The sequence below is a fragment of the Haemorhous mexicanus genome, chromosome 3 (genome assembly GCF_027477595.1).
Source record: "Haemorhous mexicanus isolate bHaeMex1 chromosome 3, bHaeMex1.pri, whole genome shotgun sequence".
Lineage (NCBI taxonomy): Eukaryota > Metazoa > Chordata > Aves > Passeriformes > Fringillidae > Haemorhous > Haemorhous mexicanus.
The window spans coordinates 44,451,649-44,472,559 of record NC_082343.1 but is presented as its reverse complement, the minus strand read 5'-3'; the positions used below and the strand labels follow the sequence as shown (position 1 = coordinate 44,472,559).

The 20,911-nt window shown below is 45.7% G+C and overlaps 2 protein-coding genes across 2 annotated transcripts in view; one reads left to right on the top strand and one right to left on the bottom strand.

Annotated features, from left to right (window-relative positions):
• The window catches only part of TSNAX (translin associated factor X), a 54,295-nt gene extending 35,067 nt beyond the window's left edge, over positions 1-19,228 (bottom strand). Inside the window, exons 1-2 of the mRNA XM_059841602.1 lie at positions 19,088-19,228; positions 13,056-13,195 (exon numbers count right to left, since the gene is read on the bottom strand). The gene's annotated coding sequence lies outside the window, so the exon portion shown is untranslated. The remainder of the gene's footprint in view (positions 1-13,055; positions 13,196-19,087) is intronic.
• Positions 19,229-19,749: 521 nt separating this feature from the next.
• EGLN1 (egl-9 family hypoxia inducible factor 1) overlaps positions 19,750-20,911 on the top strand; it is a 34,089-nt gene continuing 32,927 nt past the window's right edge. Inside the window, exon 1 of the mRNA XM_059841600.1 lies at positions 19,750-20,811. Coding sequence (XP_059697583.1) covers positions 19,897-20,811 — 915 coding nt within the window. The 5' untranslated portion in view covers positions 19,750-19,896. The remainder of the gene's footprint in view (positions 20,812-20,911) is intronic.

The following is a 20,911-nucleotide window of genomic DNA, read 5'->3' as shown; positions in this document are numbered from 1 at the left end:
TCATGGCGACCGGAAACGAGCAGGCTCTGAGGCAGGCAGGTTACTGAGCCCCTGTGTGGTGCTTCTGCCCCTGCCCAGCCCTGCAGCTTGTCCTGCTCTTGGAAGGGCAGCACAAGTGTCTGTGGGGACCTGCCTGAGCCAGCACCTGCTCTGTCCAAAACACACACACTATTGCAGTTGAAAGAGAGGGGCACACAGGCTCCTGGGGAGAGAAGGAAGGGGAGGCACACAGCTGCTGTTGATCATCCATGTTATGGCTACAGATCCATAGGGCCTTTCCCCACAGGGGGAAAGAAATGTGTATTTTGAAAGGTTTAATGTTATCTTTTCTGGACTCAACTACTTTAAAACAGCATGTTAACTATGGCGGACAGTCAGGTGCTACAGAACAACACAGACGTGCTCTTTCATATTTTTGAACTTTGAAACCTCCTTTTTGGAAGAAGGGGCAGAGAGTGAGGGTCAGGCAATAGGACTGTAAGCTCTGTCAATTGTACCAACTCATCTAGAGCATGTTAGATCCCCCAAAGCCATTATCATCTCTTGGGGACTGGCTTTCTGTGTGATCATAGCGATGCACACTTTCACCACCTGCTCTGATATGCAGCTGCACCTGCCCCTCCTTCCCAACCCTGAGGCTGACCACGAGGAAAATGCCCTTTGTCACTTTGTCACTGCTGGCCATGCCAGGTTTACTAAACCACCCACCTTTTTTATTCAGCATTTTACTGGCCTTGTAAGAACTGGAACTTTTCCAAATAGTGCTTGAAGCCACCCAATATCTGCTCTTCCTCCTTGCTGGCAGGGGCTTTCTGCAGCCAGATGAAGTCGTGGGTACCTGCAGGGTGTCCCCTGCACCCCAGGAAAGCAGGGTCTGCTGGGAAGGTTAACACTGACTTTTCCTTTGCATGTGATGGCATCAAGGAGGTGCACAGAACTTGCTCATAGTTGCAGCTCATGTGAATGTCAGCTCTACTGGAACCCAGGAGTCCCCTGGGCTTTGAGAAGGGGATTTTGCCAGTTTTTACAGAAAGCATTAACAGGGAACACACTGTAAGCAAGCTTGTGGAAGGCAGAGAATATGAGACAGAGCTGTTTTAAATTTCTGTTACTACAGTACAATCCTGGCCTGGGCCCAAGGCTTCTCAAAACTGCCCAGTACCTACTCTAATGGTGATGGCATTCAGAGGTAAACCTGTTCCTATGCAGATGGAACAGACAAATGTCACAATAAATAGTTCAGCTGTCTATCTTTAGAGCAGAGCTTCCACACATAGACAGAAAAGTAGTTATTTTGCCCACTCCTTTGTATGTTGGCCCTGATGTCCCAGCCTGACTGACCTTTCACTAGTGTGAAACCTCTGAGGGCTATTTTCATCTTACTGTAAATCAGCAGAGCTTCGGGGTTGGCATCACAGGAGGTTCTTACCTCATGGGGACTGTCCCAGCACAACCTTCCTCTGGAGCACACCTCTGGGCAGGAGTTAACAGGATCTGCTGCACACCCTGACTACTGCTGGCTGTGGCTGTCCCCCCGCTAGAGGAATCCTGAGCCAATTATTTAGCATTTCTTTCTTCCCTTCCTTAAGAGAGGTCCCAAACAAGTACCAGTATCCTCCCTTCAGGCAGTACTTCTGCCACCCTGCTACCTCGCTGCAGCCAGTGAGGAGGTGAGCAGTGCAGTTCTCTGTGGTCTTCTGTGGTCACGAAAGGGGGAGGTGCCCGCAGAAAGCAATTTATCCCTCCTAAAATCTTAACCATGTCTGTCTCTGAGGAAGTGCCCAGGACAACTTTGCTCCTGACATTGGTGCTTCATTTAGACACCTAAATTGAGGTGTGGACAAATCCACACCCTTCTGTTTCTCGCATGATGTTTCACAAGCAGAAGTGTTGTAATTCTCCTGCTTGCTGCTCTCAGCCGCTAATGTTAGATAGGATATTAGATTAAGTACATCCACCCATGTTCTGGCAGAGCCCTTTCCCCCAGGTGACATAAATGATAATTTTCATCTTGCTTCACTAGATATTCAACATTGTGTAGTGCAAAGCATGCATATTTTCATATTTGGCTGTGATCAATAACACAGTTCCTATCTCTGGTAACAGACCAAAACACCGAGGGTTGGATCCTCTGTGGTGGTTGTCAAAATGGCAGTGTTTTGTAATCAATAGCCTGAGAGTCTTTCTCAGGAAGATTTGCATTGCAGGATCAACAGCAAGAGTAGTCCAAGCCAAGCTAATGAAAGAGACAGTTAATCCCAAAGAGCCAAGTCCCTGGAATGTGCCCTGCTCTGGGAAGGCATCACTCAGCTACATGCATATAGCTGGGTATGTCTGGTGTAGCTGAAGCTGGCAATTAGCCAGAGGTCGGGGCTTGGTTGGTGGTTGGGGTTTTTTTGCCTTTTTTTTCTTTTTTTTTTTTTTTTAAGTAAGAAAAACATCCACAGTTGTTCCACAGGAAAAGAACAAGTAATCTACCCACATGGAATATATGCCGTTGTCCTTGTTTCCTCCTTGCTAACTTTCACCTTCTGCTAGTGTAATTTGAGTGACAAGATTTTTCCAAACATCAAAGTAGGATAAACTGCAGTTGTGTGCAACCGATGAAGGAGAATAACTGGTAGGCTTTTAACAAATCAGGAATATGTGCACAGGACAGATACTGAAATGCACAAACTTTGCATTGTTTTACAAAAACAGCCAAAGGCAGAGCCGCACAGGTGGAGTCCTACAGCTGTAGGGTGTCTGTGCTTCACTTCCCACTCTCCCCTTCCCCTCGAGGCAGCTACTACTGAGCTGTGACAGCTGAGCTGCATGTGAAGCAACTCAAACCACTTGAAGTTTTCAACCTGACACGTTAAAGCAAACTCCCCTTACCCAAGCAGGGGAGTGAAAGGAAGCCCAAGGCATGATTCTTTAGGGAGGCAAGACACCCCAAGTGACACCACATCCCCTAGTGCCTGAGGAGGGCCATTTGCACATACAAATGGTTAGGAAAGCCCAGGACACAGTGGTTTGCACCTGCTTTGCCCGGATGCACATGCCTACACCCTGCCCAGTGCAATGAGGGACACGCGGTGAGTCACATTCAGTGCAAAGTCAGGTCTGAGCTGACCGCATGTGAACACCTTCTAGAAGGCAGCCTGTAAAACAGGCTTTCCTCACCACTGATCCTATGGAGCTACACACACACTGGCAATGAAGCACCATCTCTAAAAAGCATCCCAAGCATAAGCAGAAGCAGCAATGACAGTCAAAGCTAGAACCACATGAAACTGCATAGGCAGGCCATATCACCTATAGTGTCTGAGCATCAATTGGCTGCATGCAATACTGCTGACAGTGCAAGGGCCTGAATTAAATGAGTTTTAAGATGAGGTCCAGTCACTGACTTTCTGCACTTTCCTAGACTGCTGCAATATAAAATTAAACAGGTCTGTGTTGATCATAAGTAAAGGTACCAAAACATGTCAACCCCTTGCGTGGTGCTTGGTAGAGCAGACCCAGGGAATGTTGCACTTCAGGGCACCTCGTTGGGTTTGACTGGCCAAAACCATTTCTCTTGGCTCCTCATCTGAACTGGCAAAGTTGACTTTTGCCACTCCAGGATAAAAGACCAGGACTGGGACTGGCTCTTACCACTCAAGAGAACGTAGAAATGGTCCAGCTGTTACAGGGAGCTGACAGAAGATCTTGGAGAAATGAGTATGCTGTCATAACACCATCATAGGAGGTAGAAATAGCAGAGGTGGGAGCAGGGCAGTACTTTGTATCCTCCCATTCCAACTTCCCAAGCCCTGCTCTAACATACCTAGGAAAGCCACCACCATTCCAGCTGCTCACTTTTTCACCAGTGACAGCCAACTTAAGTGAGCAATCCTTATGTCTTGCTGCCTCAAAGCCCAGAAACAGCTTCATTTCTCCTGGCAGAGGCAAGATGGTGCTTTTATTTCTCTGTCAGGCTTAGAAAAGCCATAACATAATAGAGCAGATAGGAGAGCCCAGATAAAGGAGAAGAGGCACAGGCTGAGTATGGGGCCAGGTGCCCAAGCCGTCCATTTGCAGGTAACCCAGCATGCCCAGTGCAAGGCATCTGGGCGCTGGGTGGAAACTAAAATGTGGGGCTGAGAAATCGTGTAGCTGAAAGGAATTTACATGGCCGTGCCCTACATGCTGAAAGCTCCCCCTGCTTATGTGCTGGGAGGGACAGAGTTCCTCCTGCCTGGCACAGAGCTGCCTCAGCCCTGGGCTGCGTGCTGCCCAGCTCGCACCTTGGCCCCACTTGGATTCACACACACCACACAATGCCTTCGCAGAGATATATTTATCAAGCTAAAAAAAGTTCTGTTTAGCTGTTGTGTTGGCTGTGAGGCTGAGTTGCGCTATCTAGGAGGGAAAAAGAGGCCACCTGGAGCTGTAAAAATCTCACAAGCTGGCAAAATAAGAAGGGCAGCATGCTGGTGGGAGGTTGGATAGTTACTGGAGTGGAAGAATTCCAATACAGAAATGATTCATCTTCACAGCACGGTCCCTCCCCCCACATAAAAAAAAATTCCTTTTACATATTTCCTGGAATATGTGATTGTACTAGAAGAGTATTTTATGCTCCTGTTATGAAAGGGAATCCAGTCCAGTGGGAGAAAGTCATTCTTGGAATAATTTTCAGTGAAATCAAGAGTTGTAACTGGACAGACTTCAGTGTAACAAGTCCTTGGAATATTGGTGGCTGCTGCAGTCATGTTTTTGTAGGCAGTCTGGATCTACAAGTTTTCCTAGTATAATAATTGCAGTAAGAACTGTGAGGTTTTGTAACCAAACTCGTTTATGCTGGCAAAATCCCTTCTTTGGATGATAGAGAGGCGACTTACACCACTTAATTTTTTCCAGTTTTTACTTGGGAGTTGCTGTTCTATTATGTGTTTATGCTGTCTGCACAACAGGTGTGAATGATTACTTCTGCATTGTTGTAACAGTACCCTTTTCTAGCATAGACAAACTAAAAATGTCTAAACTATTTTCTTTTTTATAATGCAAATTTTGAGATATGTTTGGGGAAGAAAGAAACGACTACCTTAAAACAAAATAGATTGATGACCTATAATAGCCTGCAAGATAAATTCTGTGTGACAGTAAGAGAACAGAATTAACCAAAATAATCTAGATTGTTTTCTTGCATTATTTTTATCGCAGTTGGCATCTTTATTTCTGAAGCAATCTCTATAAACATCTGCATGAACTTATAGCCTGTGTATGTCTATTTTCATTTCTAAGATCCAAGTTAATCTTGTTTGCAGCATGCAAAGAACTTGAGCAGGATGTGATACCACTTTATGTCATCCCCACTTAGAAGTGCAATAGCCCTGCAGCATCACTGCCTGGCCAGTCCAAGCGGCAGTGGGACACCCGCAGATTTGCCATTGCCAGTTAGACTGCAGATGATCTAAGGAACTTCTGGGAAGAAGATGTTCCCTGGTGCATCTCCTGGAAGTGAAAGGGAACATGATAAAGAGAACAAAGTTGCAGGGGTAAAAATCTAAGCATGGGGAAATACGGCATCACCTTGAAGGTGGGATTTCAGCTTGTATTTTGTTCTGGAAAGAATGGAGATAGGCTTGAAAGGTTCTTAAAGCAAAGATAAGCAGGTGTGTTTGATGGTTTAAAAGCAGTGAAACTCAATCTGTGCTTGTAGAGAGCAGCTTTACAATATTTCCCTATGTATGGCACACAGAGCAAAGTCGCTCCATCCGCTGTGCAGAGCAAAGAAGCCCATCTGCACATATAGAGAAATACCATCAGCCACAATATAAATGGATTTGCAGAAGTTGGGTTGAATTTTTCTCTTACTAAGGTAAAGAGATCAGTGAAAAGGGGTGACAAAACAGCAAGCAAAGAAAACAGATTTCGTAGCAGCCCTGTGAATGTGCATGCAGCCACAGGGTCAATGAGTATGTGTCTCACAATCAGAGAAAGGATGTTGCAGCAATCAGTATAAAAGAAGGAGACTCTGGCACAGTTTGGGCTACCAGGCTGGCTAAAAAAAGAATGTATCTTGTAGCTATTACCCAAAAATAGTCTGCAAGATTAAAAATAGCATGGATATATCAATGTCTAAAAAGAGATCAAAAATGAAGCCCATGAAGATTGTAAGTCATATGAGATGCAGAACTTAAAAGCTTATAAGAGTGATGAAAATTAAATTATACTAATTCACACTGCCTAGTTTCAATCACCAGAGCCAAAACAAGCAGACAGCTTTATTTACTGTTCTTTCATTTTTTCTGGGATGTACAAACTGAAGGTGCTGTATGCCAGACCTCCCATGCTTCTCATTTACAGACCGTGTTTCCTGCTTGCACAGGCCTCTCTCTTCTGCCACCACCTCAAGCATGTCCTTTGGTGGCTACCTCAAAAAGTGCCTGGAGGACTGAAAAGGCAAGAAGCAAGAAACTGTCTGTGGAGGAACAGGCTGTGTGAATCCCTCTCTGCAGGTTAGACATCTGTCTCAGGTTTGCAGGGTTTTGCAAAGAATTTTATGTGCCACCTTCTCTTGCCCATGGGTTATAGGATGCCCACCAAATGAAGTTGGTGTCCTGGTCTTGAAGAGACAGCAGCAGATCTGACTGAATAGGGACCAGCAGCTCACACAGGCTGCTGCTTAGCAAGTCTTAGCACCACCAGGGGTGTAGCCAGCTGCCTGGGGGCATTTTAGACTTTAGTTACAGACCCAGCACCCTTGGTTAAGCATAGATCCTGCTAAGATATTCTAATCTTTCATCTGATTTAACCCTCCATCCCTGCTCAGGAGTATTAAGGGTTTACTTCAGCATTTGCAACAGGGCCCAGATAGATGAACAGCTTAAGGTGAAAGGACAAGCTAAGCAGAGGGGCTGCAGCAGAGGCTGATCCTTGTCCCATCTGGGAACAGCGCAGAGCCCTGTCATTTGTGCTGTGTGCTGCTGCAAGCACTGGACTCAGCCGCCTCAGCCTGAGCAGTCCCTGCATGAGCACACCAGGCTCAGATGAGACAAGGAGAGACAAGGAGAGCCACGGGAGGGGCAGGCAGGCTGCTGGGGGAACTGCAGCACCCTCTGGGGTAGCATGGGGAAAGGAAGGGAGGGAACAGCTCTACTCAAAGCCCTGCTTGTGCTGTCATAGCCTGTCTGCAACCACAGCATGTAAGCAGCCATATGGACCCAGCCAGACTGGAGACTCAAGCTTCCAGCTGTTGTTGAAGCGTCAGTACCCCCATCCAATCCCACCATGTCTGTTACCATTCTCCTCCTAACCATCGCTACCCTCCCAGATTTGTCAGCAAAACTGTTTGTATGCTTCCCCTGCTCCTCTGGAATCAAAGTGAGCCATGCTAGCTCAGGCAGCTGAAACACAAGGTCTGCCTATATCTAGTTCAATGCTAGTAAATAGGTCAAGGAAAGTTGGCAGGGTGTGTGTGTGCCTGAGAGCTGCGTGAGCAGTAATCTCCTCAGCTGACAGACCTGGAGTTTACACACTGACTTAGGCACCTCTGTGCTGGTCTGCCCCATGCATCCAGGAGCTGACTTTGGCTTGTGTTCAGTGCAAGCTACACCAAGAGAGTCTGGTCACAGGAACTCCAGATGTGCCCAACACTTTTTCATCCCTACATGCTCCTTGACTGCCTCTTCCCTCCACTGGCAGTCAAGGAGAAGGTTCCATTGAGGTCCAGCTGGGGTCAAGCAGAGCCACACCATGCTGCACACACTGTCAGGGGCACAGTCCCTCCCTCCTGGAACAATAGGGTGTGAAAGCAGGGGTGTGGATGGGCCTGGCCATGCAGGGTGCATTCCCTCTGCCTCAGCACACAAGAGCATGATGCTGCTGAGCTGCCTTCTCACACCAGCAGTTTCCATGCCCCTAATTGCTTGCAGCTAGTGAGATACGTTTTTGGTGATGCTTTAAATGCTCAGATCTTGACTACTGGGGCCTAGAAACGCTCTCCTCCTAGGTGTAATACATGTTCTGTGGTGTAGATGGGTTTGGGGTTGAGCTTATGAGAGCAGAGAATTTGCAAGTTCTCACCTCTTCCTTCCTTCCTTCTCAAGCCTCTCAAATCAAGATGCCACAAACAAACCACTTTCTTGCAAGTGCCTGTACTACTGTTTTATGTAATTCAGAACTGCAAAATCACTTTCTCTGGTACCATAGCAGGCATCAGTGTGAGATTCTCTGACAAGGGATCCAAGGAGACCTAGTGTTGATTTCTCTGTACAACAAGAACCTTACTCTCTAAATAAGATAATTATCAAGACGGTGCTTGTGCCCATTCTTGTTTTCGGGGACTCTCCTTTCTCTTTGCCACCATGACTCATAAAACTCATTAAGCCAGTGTATGCCTAGCAGAACATTTAATTACACAGCAGTTGCAGGGTAGTGACGAGATCTATGTTTAACAGGCTGACGGCAAGATGGCTTTATCTACAAAGCTGCTTAGATGTCAATATAGCCAGTGCCATCCATAAGGCTGGGCAAGCCATACCAGGCACCAAAACAGCAAGGAGGAAGGTAAAATTCGTGCCAGTAGGCTCAAGACACCAGAGATTTGCATAAACAGTCTGCAAACCTGCCTGTCATCACCATGTCTGGGGCAATGTGTGGAAACATTATCTGGTAAATCAACAGCCTTGCACTGCACAGTGACCTAGATAGGAAATACAATGCAAGAAGGGAGAAGGTTATACTGTGCAGTGTTGTAACATAAAGATGAGGTTATTTGCTGCTGCCTTTACTCTAGCTATAAGTTTAATAGTCAGTAAACCACTTGAAAACAAGTTCTAGCCTCTCCCTTCTTTCTCAGACACTCTCACAGCAAAACAGCATGCAGCCAGACCAATTTATGAACAATGTATTTCAGTAGTTAGCAAAATGTTAACAAAATATTCTTAAAACCACTGTACACATCTCAGCTATGGGTGCACAACTTCAGAAGTACAGCCTTAGGATGTCTGAGAAGCTGCTCAGAGAGATTAAACCAACATCGGAGGGACTACTTCTCTCTTGTGTGTGTGAACAGGCTTGTTTACATTAAGAAACTCTTTCCATTGTGGCCTTTGAGAGTGCAGTAGACAATTCAGTTGCAGCAGCCTAGGATATGTGAGACTGACTTTGCTCACTGGAACAAAAAAGCAAAGGGAAGTTTTTGGGAGCTAATGCATGACACTGTTAGAAATCCCCTCCCATTTGTACATTTTGTCCCGATTACTTAGAAGCCAAGCATGACCAAGTGATTTGTCATCAGTTTTGGTTTTGTGAGGTTTTCTCCTTGTAATTTACCTTACAATTAGCACTTTGTATCATACATTCTAGCCCATCTAAGGGCTGGTCTTAAAATTCCACCATAAAACCTCACCACACTGACAGAAGTAAGCACTGTTCTGGTAGAGAAAACACATCTCCCTCACCTTTAAAGAGATGAAGAAATTGTAAGCTTTTTTAAAGAAATTGTAGCTGGATGGAAGGCAGAGGAATGATAGCCTTGTAGGGCAGTGGCTCAGTTTTCCTATATTATTATTATTTCCATATTGTTTTTACGTCAACAAAATAAAGGTTTCTCTTAACTCTGAAACTCTGCTGGCATGAAGAAAAACATTTAAAGATTGCATATCAAAGGTCTTAGAGATCAAACAATAACTTATCTATAGACCACGTTCAATATGCAATCTGTAAGCAGGAAAGTAGCTTGCTTTCATTATTTCATTCTTCTGTAGACAGATTATTGCCTTCAAAATTAGCCTTGTTCACTCAAAATTATTGAGCTTAGCCAAAATTAAGCCTCTTTTTCATATTTCCGGGTTTTTTTTTTCCCCAAAAGTATCCAAACAAGTAATGGAGTATGCCTCTTTCAAATGTATAGTACACAAGATTTTGATATTGCCATGAGGCTGAGCTGTCAGAAGTCAGAGCGAAATTTTTCTTTTTCAATCCCATTTTTTATATTTACTCCTTTTGAAAATAACACATGAAATTTTACCCAAACATAACCTCTCTCCCATATTTAAACTGTAGCTAAATCTTGGAAAATACAGTGTAGCTAAATTTTGGAAGACAGTGCTTTTTAATCTGCCATCACAATCAAGGGACCTACAATACGGAAAAGGGAGAGCGTTAGGTCAGACTCTTCTGGTTTCTGTAACAGTCACCTGATTTCCTTCTATATTTCATATTTTTCAGAAACAAAATTCCAAGTGTTTTGCCCTTGGGACTTAGTCCAGAGTTATATTTGTGATTATTCTGTCATATATTACCACACTCATGACAGTCCATTAGAAAAATTGAATAACTTCTACATGGTAAACAACAGCATTTCTTACAGCATGTATTGCTGTATTCACTGGTCCCAGTGAAACTATTTCTCCATTTGTGGTGGGGAGAGAAAGATCCCCTCTTCAGGAGTGTCTCTGACTGATTGAGGCAGGTATCTTTTTTTGTCATTTGCAGCTGATGGTCACTGTGGCTTCATTTTCCACACTGCTGGCAGTAGTTTCTCTATAGCATCTAAGGGAATTTCTCTCTCCACACACATTTTTAGGAAGAACCTTATATCTTAATTATCCTCCTCTCAACCTGTCCTCACACCTCATCTCACAATGAAGGAGATCCTGTTCCCCTTCCTGGTTCCACCACACTGCTCCACAACTCTGCTTCCTCTGCCTTCATCAGAGCTCAGCACTCCCCCACACGACATTGCAAAACCTCCTCAGGGATGAAGACCTCCTCTATTTATAGAGCACTGAGGCTAGATGAAAGTTTCCAGAGAGTTTTCTGGAAGAGCTCACATCTAGCTGCTCTGAAGACTTACAAAGGGAAACAAGCTTCCACCTTGCTTTAGAGCTTTGCCTGGCATCTAACAATCACTAAACCTTTGCAGTACAGTATGTAGTGCACCAGGCATGTGTTTGATGTTATACATTGGTATTTATGAACCTCTGAAAACTTTTCTTCCTGACATGCTTGGGGCAGATTCTCTACCATGAACCCATATTCTCAATTGATTTTTGTCCTAGGTCTGTGATTCAGAGCTATCTTAAGATAACAGAGAAGAAAAACTTTGGTTTTAGCTTTGTGCTGTGGTTTTTCCTTAAAAGATTGAGGCTGATATTTTAAAATCAAAAATAAGGTTCCATTAACAAATGCACTGCTGTGTGTTGCTCCACAAAGATATGATTCAGCATTTTTTTCACTTGTGTCACACGTTAAATACAGAATATGCTTTAAAATAGTGGATAAACAGCTGTAGCTGTAGCTAAAATAAGGTAGGAGTCCGTCTGGGGGGGCAAATCCTCAAACACAGTCTGTGTGCCTATATGAGCTAGCCATGTTCAGCCTCTGAAACTGGTAAGTTGCTGTTTATTAAAAAAAAGAAAAAGGCAGCAAGTCTTTGACTACTTCTGTCCATAGCACATGGCTTTTATTGGAGGATGTGTTTGCACAAAGGGAGGAGTGTTGCCTCCTACACAAATTTCAACAACCATTTGAACAATTCGGTAAATAGATGAGGACAGAGTCTTCATCTATTGTCTGCCTGTCCCCTCCAGTCAGAAGTGAACCACACAGTGAGAAAGCTCTAAAGGAGAAATACTTTTTAGGAATCTGCCTTTTAATGAAAACTCCTGAACATGGTCCTGGCATTACCAACAATCTGAGGATAGACACATACACCCCGATACAAATGTACAAACAACAATATACACCCAAAACAAGAAAAAAAGAGAATAATTCCAGGGAGAAAATACAAACCTAATGCAACGGGAAAGGAAAAAAAGTGAAATCCACCTCCTGACAAGATAAACATTATCATCTTCCCTTCCACTCTAAGTGGATGAAGAAGGAGCAAGTTGCTTCTTGACCTGTTTTTTGCTCCTGCATAAAAATGAAAGGCCATTTTTTCTAGTACAAATATAATGCCACCTTTTCTCTAAGTCACCAATTAGCTGACTGGACAAGCAAGGAACAGGTTCAGGTGACTCAAACAGTGACAAGCTGATGCAGAATGATAGCAAGACTCAATCACAACCCAGCACTAATTACAGCTCTGTAGCACATACTATCACTCTGAACACAAAACAAGCATGTTAATAATACAAATTTAGCTGTGCACTTGCACAAAAATCCTTGTAAACTTAATTTTCCAGGACTTAATATTTCACTACTGCTTTGTAAAAGCTCTCCAATGTACAATTCCAACATTGTTTCAGTGGAGTCATGAACAGCATTGTGCCATCTGAATGCTCATTGAAAGAGATAAAATGAATAGTGTCAGTTTAGAACATTCAGGGAGAAGACAACAATTTTCATAATATGGGAATTTAAATTATTGTATATCCACTCCTAGCATTCCTGGTTTAGTAAATATGTCCTTGGTATAAGTTGCTTGGGATGTGCTTTAAAACATGATGAAATACCTTACTCTGGGATTAGTCAAAGATTATTTGCACAGAGGGTTGTGCTTTTAGCACAGAGAACACCATCATAACATGTGTGCATTGAATATCACAAATTTTAATACCGTATGAGTTCAGTTCTAAAATATCAATAACTATTATCATCAACAGCCAGAACCTTTCAACTACTAAAACCTGAAAAGAAAAACAAAGAAACAAACAAAAACTTACAAAACTGCAGTCCCTGGCATGCTGTTTGCACCAACAATAGCCTGAAACACCTCTCCTTGCATCCTTAGATAGCAGTATCAGGTGACGCTAGCCATTATCTTGTCTTGGTACAAAATACCCTGCACTTTGGATCTGCTGATTCCCTCAATACAGTTTCAAAATGAAAAGCTTCTCTTCAGTCAGAGAAAAGAGAAAGTAGAAATGGGTTGAGTTACATAATGTGAAGTAAATAAGAGTGAACTACATGACATGACCGAGTCAGCTTACTATTCTGACTTGGGTGGTCCTGCTTTTCCCTCCCAGACTCCTGGCCCTGCTGGTCCACACCCTCTCTTATACCACATCAAACCACTTGGTAAGCTGATCCAGCTTGTTAATCCAACAGAAAACTACTCTCTTAAACTGACTCACCAAAAGGCTTGACAAGAGCGATGCCAAGGAGAAAGGCTCTGGAGGGAGCAGAACCACCCCTTCTGGTGGCAGCAACTCAACACTGTGTCTTAAGTGAACCACAACTGAAGAAAGCGTTGAAGAAGGGCACGAGAGGAGCACTGAAAGCAAACAGAAAGGCGTAGAGTAAGGGCACTATGTCTTTGGGCAGAATAGAAATGCAAGAATAGACATCACAAAGCCCTTGGGATGGGGTAGACACTGAAGGGTGCAATGGCAGGAGAGCAACAGGACATTGAATTGTGTTATGCATCAGAGGGGGGCATGGGAACACAGGCACTGTCCTGGCAAAAGGAAGAATGGCTAATGACAGAAAACACAGTACTGAGCCACCTGGATTGCAGTGGCTCTTTGGGGTTCAGGCTCACAGTGCTTTTGTCTGTGTGCATCTGCAGCCAGCCCTGGCAAAGATGAGCTCTTTGGACAGATGTGCTACTTTGACAGTTTATACAAAACATGAGCTATAATCTTGTATCCCCATTGCTCAAGAAAAGAGGGAGGACACCACTGTTCACTCGAAAAACAAACAAAATGAAGCCTGTCCCCATTCTTCTCAAGAAACTGCCTCATTAAAAAAAAAGAAATAAAAAAAATCAAACAGCTAAGTGTTATTGAGGAATACCACCTAGTCAGTCTTAGCTCAAAACCTCACTCACTATTATCTTTTCCTTCCTCTCTTAAATTACTGAGACAGGTCTCTCCTTTCATAGCAGCAAATCTTTTAAGTTCACCATTTTCTTGGAATCTCCCCTACTTGCACAACTGCCTCCATAAGAAAAAGAGTTTAGGGGTATCAGAAATTATGGTAGTCATCTGGAGAAAGGGAAAAGAAACTGCATCTTCACCCAAAGATAAAATGTCCAGGTTTTTAACAAATTTGTCTTCATAGTTTTAAGGAACACTTCCTGAGTTCCTCTCTTGAGCTCTGCGTAACTGTCCATAGGTAATCAGAAAAACAAATAGAAAAGGTGGAGACTTTGTAACTCATTAAATAGCACAATATATTGCAAGGCATGAGCTGAGGTATTCTCAAGCTTCCCAAACCAAGGGGCAGAGGGCAAACTGTCCTTGCCTACACCCCAGGGCATCCCTGTTCTCTTTTCCAAGTACAAGACCAGGCACTGGCAGAAGTATGAACTACGTGCCTGGCAGCCGAAAGACGAGGAAAGAGAAAATATGATGTGCAATAAATCAGGTACACACAAAATAATCGTGGCAGGTCACATCATCCTAACACTGCTCGGCATTGTTTCCACCTTAATGATCTTTCAGCATGTCACCATGCTGAATCATGATGACAGAGAGGCAGGAAGCACATATCAGATGGAGAATGAACAGGTTTTTTGTGATTGTGGTGCTATGAAGTGCTGGGCTTTCTTTATGTTGGAGTCCTCTGTTCTCACTCTGGAAGACTTGTCTGCGGAAAAATCAAGAAAAATTTCTAGAGCAGTTCAGATAAATTTGACCTACATACAGATAAAACAGGAATCTCTCTTTTTTTGCCCCCAAAACTACTCATTGCTGTATCAGTGAGTGAATTTCAAATGGGTTTAAAAAACGTTCTTTAAAAGTAATTTTCTGTTCATAACTGGACTTTAAGCACCCTGAGGGCCTGCTGGCTTGCTTAAGTTAGAGGCCAAAAATGTCCGTAATTGTCAATCTTTAGTAAGACAGGGAGTTCTTTTCTAACCAGAGCCAGAAATACTCCCTCTGGAGAAATCTCACAAACAATGTGAAAAAAAGCTTTTCAACTTTCCATGGTACAAAGTTTAAAATGAGGACAAAACTGGAATGAGTTGGTCTTGAGGATTTTCTAAGCTATGCTGCATTTCCATAGCTTGACAGATACAGACATGTGGAAGCAGAATTTTCAGCTAAAAAGAAAAAAAACCCCTTATTTTTGTATTTAACTAGCATAATTAATTTTCCTTAAACATGAATAAAATTATTACAGTAGACAAACATTTTAATATGTATAAATCTCTCTGGATCAACCCTAACCATATTTTTGGTGTAATAAAAGTTTGCTATATTCCCAGATATGAAACTGCATATAATTTCAGACAGATTAAGGGACAGCAAAACCAATTTTAGTTAAACAGCCCGGAGGAATCTCATAATATTAAAGACAGTATTAAACACAAGTTTACATAAAGTAATTGAGAATACTCCTTATGATTTAATCCAACACTTATAAACTCAAATTGTAATGACAGGTTTTTTCTTTTAAACATTAGACCATTATGATATTCAGTGATAAACAACCAACTTATTCTATGACTTTAATTTCAGCAAAAACTTTTAGAGAAACTCCACAATGGCATCAACAAGCACTAAGCAGAATGAAAGATGGTACAGGGTGCTGCAGATTATTTTCAGAGCTCTAAGCCAAATTCTCTGTTGTCCCAAGGGCCCTATTCCACTTCATACTGTGGAAAACACCAAGTTTCTGGCATATCAAAGCCTAGATCTTGAAAGCTCTGAGACCCCTTCAGTTATGCTGACTTGAGGGAACCCTGTGTTTGGTCATGTGCTCCTCTGTAATGGCTGGCACTGGTTCTGCCAGCCAATAATCCCACATCTTTCAGACCACATCTACTGGGTGATCCTTTCCTTGCTTTCCAGAAACAGGGGCCAGGGGAGGTATCTGGGAGATTAATAAACCATGCTAACCCTTTGAGTACCTCAGGAAAAGAGAGTGCACTCAACAAAGGAGCACTTGCATAGCCTTGTGGATGTACTCTGTACACTTTGTCCTGATTAGAAAGGAAGTGAGCTTAACAGAGAATCCAACTCAGACAAACAGTTCTGTCCTTTAATTCAGAAAATCTGCAAACCTGTTACAGTTCACTTGCTAGTATGAAAAGCAAGCTTGAAAAATGGCACTGTTGAGACCAGTGAATAATGGTTTAAGTGGAACAGCAGCAGTCAGGCTGAAGAACATGGCGGAGTGGTCTGGGTGGAGGAGAACAAATGTTACAAGCCCCCAAGTTCTGACTTTTAATTATAATGCTGTTGTAGACACGCATCTGTCTCACTGATGCCTGAATGCTACCACCCACCTCAGGAGCACACACAGCTTCCAAGAAGCCTTCTGGCAGCAATGAAAAGCTTAGCCTGGAGTCCAAGCACTTTTTTCCCATTCACAGCGAAACTATCTCAGCATGAGATAGTTTCTCATTTAAACTTTATTTCTGAGCTGGCTTTGTAACCTTCTATATATCTTGTTACTCTGCATTCCCCTTCTCCCCAGGCTTCAAAGATTCTTTTTTGGTTCCTTATGTAATCTCAGCGCTGCAGTACGCAAGCTATCTAAAGCATGGTATAAATGCAGCTATTATTACTACTTAATAAAAACAGAAAAGTTATTCATTGACCAGCCTTTTTTTTATCCCTTTCTAATAAACATATCAGATCCATATCTAAGTGGTGATAAAAAACTATGACCTTGCACTAAGTTTATCCCATAATATCCTCATCATGACTGGTATTTAATTTTAAAGACTTCATTGCATTCTCTGCAAAGCAGTATGTCTCATCATTACCTAGTCACCAGTAAAGCTCTTTTCCAACATTCACTGACACAGACAAGAAATTAGCTATCTTAGAAAGGCCACTTAGGGACCAAGTGAAGAGCAACCAGCTGAAAAAAAAAAAGAGAAGGAAGTCCCTTCCTCCTCTGTTCTGGCAACCATCATATGGATCATTTTACTTAGTATACCATATGTTGCTTTTTGTTGTGCTTTGTCCTTACACTGTCTTTTAAGGCACAAGCTCTTTGGCAATGAATAGAGTCTTCTATGCTTGGAAAACATTTCTAGCATGTTGCAGACACTGCTATTGTCATATAAACACTCACTGTCCTCCTGAGTTTCCTTACCAACACTGCTCCTCAACACAGCTTTGTCACTGTAAAACAATCTTCATTAAGTTTTGTGTCACTGGTATAGTGCTGCAATAATAAGGCAAATGCTTCATACACCCAAAGATGGATTTTGTTGAAGCTGGTATTTCTGTTGACCATGCTGTGAAACAGTATGATGTCAAGACAACCTGAAGTAGCTTAGCACATTAGCAAATGTGAAAACTAAGACCTTTGATTGCATCCCAAAAGACATGAGGAAAAGAAAGGGAAAGAACAGAAGACTTTTGAAGCCAAATTAGCCAGTAAATTAATAACTATCATTAGATTTCAGCCAGGCACCATATTTGTGCCTCGGTCTTTTCCTAGTTGTTTCATGGTTGGATGACTGTCTGTGACTTTCATCTCCATTGTGTTTGCTGAAGGAGCACACAACAAATGCAAAAGATCTTTAACTCTTCTGTTTCTAGCTGGCAGGATACCATTATTTGCATTTCTCAAGTTTTTGAAAATAACAGCCTTGACACTCTTCTCATTTAGCCCAGTTTAACAATGCTGCAAGTCCAAGGAAATCAGCTGAATTCATCTCATCTTAAAGCAGCTAGAGGAATGCCTAAACCTAGCATTTTTGACATACCTCCTATACCTACAGTTGAAGGAAAAACTCTCATTACACATACATTAAGAATCTGTCCACTTCATGCACGGGATTTAAAACTTGGTTTTAATCCACTTCCCTCTGTTCTTATCAAAAAGAAATTACTAATCAGATATTTTGGGGTTTTTTTCCCATCTTTTCCAGTTCATTTGCTACCTTTTTTTTCCTTTGGTGGTTGCTGTTGTTTTTAATTCTCCCTTGGAGCTCACTAGTCATATTCACCTTGAAATTTTATCCACTGGGCTTTCATGACCTTGTCCTCTCAGCACTCCTTTTGCCTTTCTAATAATTCACCCTGGTTTTCCTTCTCATTTTTCATGTATGTACCACAAGGCACTTGTAGCCTTGGTACACTTTGTTTCTCCTGCATGCTTCATATAGTACATTCAGTGCCTAACACTTCTCCAAGTCCTATTACTATGCCAATCAATCCCAAATCCAGCTCTATAGGAGAGATAAGAACTAAACCATTTTTTTATTAATTGCATACATAAAGTCATATCACTGTAATACAAGTATATTGCAGTGTTAAACCTCACAAAAGCCTGTGAGAAGCAAGAGCATTAGTATTCCTCTTCTACAGTGGCAGAGGAACAAATCACTTATCCAATGTCATGTGAAGTCCTGTGGCAGTCTCTGGGTTCATTTCACCTATCTACCTCAAAATCTGTATATTGGGTCATGTATTTTACACTTCTTGTGCTTTAGAATGGATTTGCTTAATTTACAGGCAGTGCAGACCAATGGCATGAATCGAGTACCACGAGCCCAGCCCACGGAGCAGCTATTTGCTGTCTGTTCACCAAATGGTTCTCTGAGAACATGGATAGGAGAAGATCCAGCCCAGGAGAAATAATTGCTCTGCCCCACCACACAGCTCTGAAGCACTGACTACCGTGTTGGGCTGTACTGCAGGAAACTCCACTTTCCTAAACTAAACCACAAGCAAGCAAAGGCACGGTTAATTGGATCACTGGAAGCTTAAACATCACCTCTGAGGAGTCCAGATGCCCATGTGGCTTTTGGCAACGGATGTGACTGAGCTGAGACCTTTGTCCCTCTATAAGCACTGCTCTGCCAAACGAGCTTCCTTTTGCCTGTCAGGGACTTTGCCATGTTCATCCGTTCATCACAGCACAGGCCCCAACTCCTGGCCTCGCCTTGTTTTGGCAGCTACATCAACTGGCTCCTTTTTCCTGCTTTTTGCTTTTTAATTTCTTAATCAGCCTAGCTCCGGCCTTCACTACCACTCCGTTAGGCGGGACACAAGCCACGTGTTATTTATGAAGGAGACAGCACATGTCTCTCCCGCTCCACCAGCTATCCGGCGGGAGTATTTTGGGGCCTACGGGAGTGAAAAAAACTGGCTCTCCACTGTAGCCAGGTGCCGCCGCCGCCGCCACCCTGCCTGTCATTCAAGCCACAGTGCCCAGCTTCCACGTCACCCGCCGCTCCTCGGTGCCCCCGCCTCACCTGCGGCAGCCCACACCCACAGGGGCAGCCGGGCAGCTCGCTACTGGGCTCACGGACTCCCTCAAACTAGCGACTTGCCCAGCGACGACGGGGCGGCCGCGGCAGCCCAGAGCAGTGACACCACGCAGCAATTTCCCCACTCTCCGTGCCGGGAAGGCCGCACTCGTCATAGGGAGGGAAGAGCGCCATTCCCACAAGAGCACTGCGGCCGCCCCGCTCCGAACCGCGGCCTGTCCGTGCGCCCACGACTGTACCGGCGCCTCCGAACCCCTCACGCAGCGGCGCGGAGGACGCGGCCGGCTCCGAGCCGGCCCCGCCCGCCCGGCCACGCCCGCCTGACGCGCCGGCGGCGCTGGCGGGCTGGAAGTGGCGTACGTGCACAGCGGGCCTCTGGAGTGGCGCCTCCTCCTCCTCGCCCCGGCAGAGCGGCGGAGGCGCGGTGGGTAGAGGCGGCGGCGGCGCCGGCCTGTGCTGCACCGGGCAGAGAGGCCGGCGGGGAGCGGAAGGCAGCTCCGTACCGCGCCGCTCCGCTCCCCCTCGGCCGTTCCGCCGCCGGTGGGGCGGCGATGAGGCGGCGCTAAGCAACGTTAGCGGCGCAGGGAGGGCGGCGCGGGCCTCCGCGCGCTGGAGGAGGCCGCGGGCCGGCGGAGGCGGAGGGGGCCGCGGCGGAGCCGGAGCCGGGCGGCCATAATGCAGTAAGCGCTCCTTCCCCGCGCGGCCGGGCGGGGGCCCGCGTTAGCGCCGCTCCCGCCCGCCTCCTTACATAATACGACCCGACGGAGCGGGGCTGCGGCGGCACCACCAGCACCATGGCGAATGACAGCGGTGGAGGCGCCGGTCAGGGCGGCCAGGGCGAGACCGGCAGCGGCAGCAGCGGCGGCAGCAGCAGCAGCAGCGAGCGAGACCGGCAATACTGCGAGTTGTGCGGGAAGATGGAGAACCTGCTGCGGTGCGGGCGCTGCCGCAGCTCCTTCTACTGCAGCAAAGAGCACCAGCGCCAGGACTGGAAGAAGCACAAGCTGATTTGCCGCGGCGGCGGCGCTGCAGCGGGCGGCGCGGCAGAGGGCGCTACCGAGCCCCACGGCGGGCACCCCCTGCCGCCCCGCGCCCACGGCGGGGCCTCGGCAGGCAGCGGCAGCCGGGCAGGGGTCGGGAAGGGCGCAGCGCCGCCGTCCCCGGAGGCCCCCGCCGAGGCCGCTCCGCTGACCAACAATCACGTCGCCGCCGCTGCTGCAGCTGCCGGCGGTGAGACGGAGGCTTCGGCCGCGGCCCAGTCCCCGTCGCCCTCCGGGGAGGCAGTGCTACTGTACCGGGACAAGTCGAACCTGTACCCGGGCGGCGTGCAGGCGGGTCCCGGTGGGGCCGCGCTGCGCCCCAATGGGCAGACCAAGTCGCTGGTGCCGCAGCGGCTGGCGCTGGAGTACATCGTGCCCTGCATGAACAAGCACGGCATCTGCGTGGTGGACGACTTCCTCGGCAAGGAGCTGGGCGGGCTGGTGGCCGAGGAAGTGCGGGCCCTCCACCACACCGGCCGCTTCACCGACGGGCAGCTCGTCAGCCAGAAGAGCGACTCCTCCAAGGACATTCGCGGCGACAAGATCACCTGGGTGGAGGGCAAGGAGCCGGGCTGCCAGACCATTCGGCTCCTCATGAACAGCATGGACGATCTCATCCGACACTGTAATGGAAAGCTGGGCAACTACAAAATCAACGGCAGGACGAAAGTGAGTGAGTGAGGGAGGGAGCTGGGACCCCCGGTGCCCGGCCTCCCCCTGCTCCTGCTGCCGGGGGGGTTGTAGAGGGGGGGCGGGAGCGGGGCCGTGG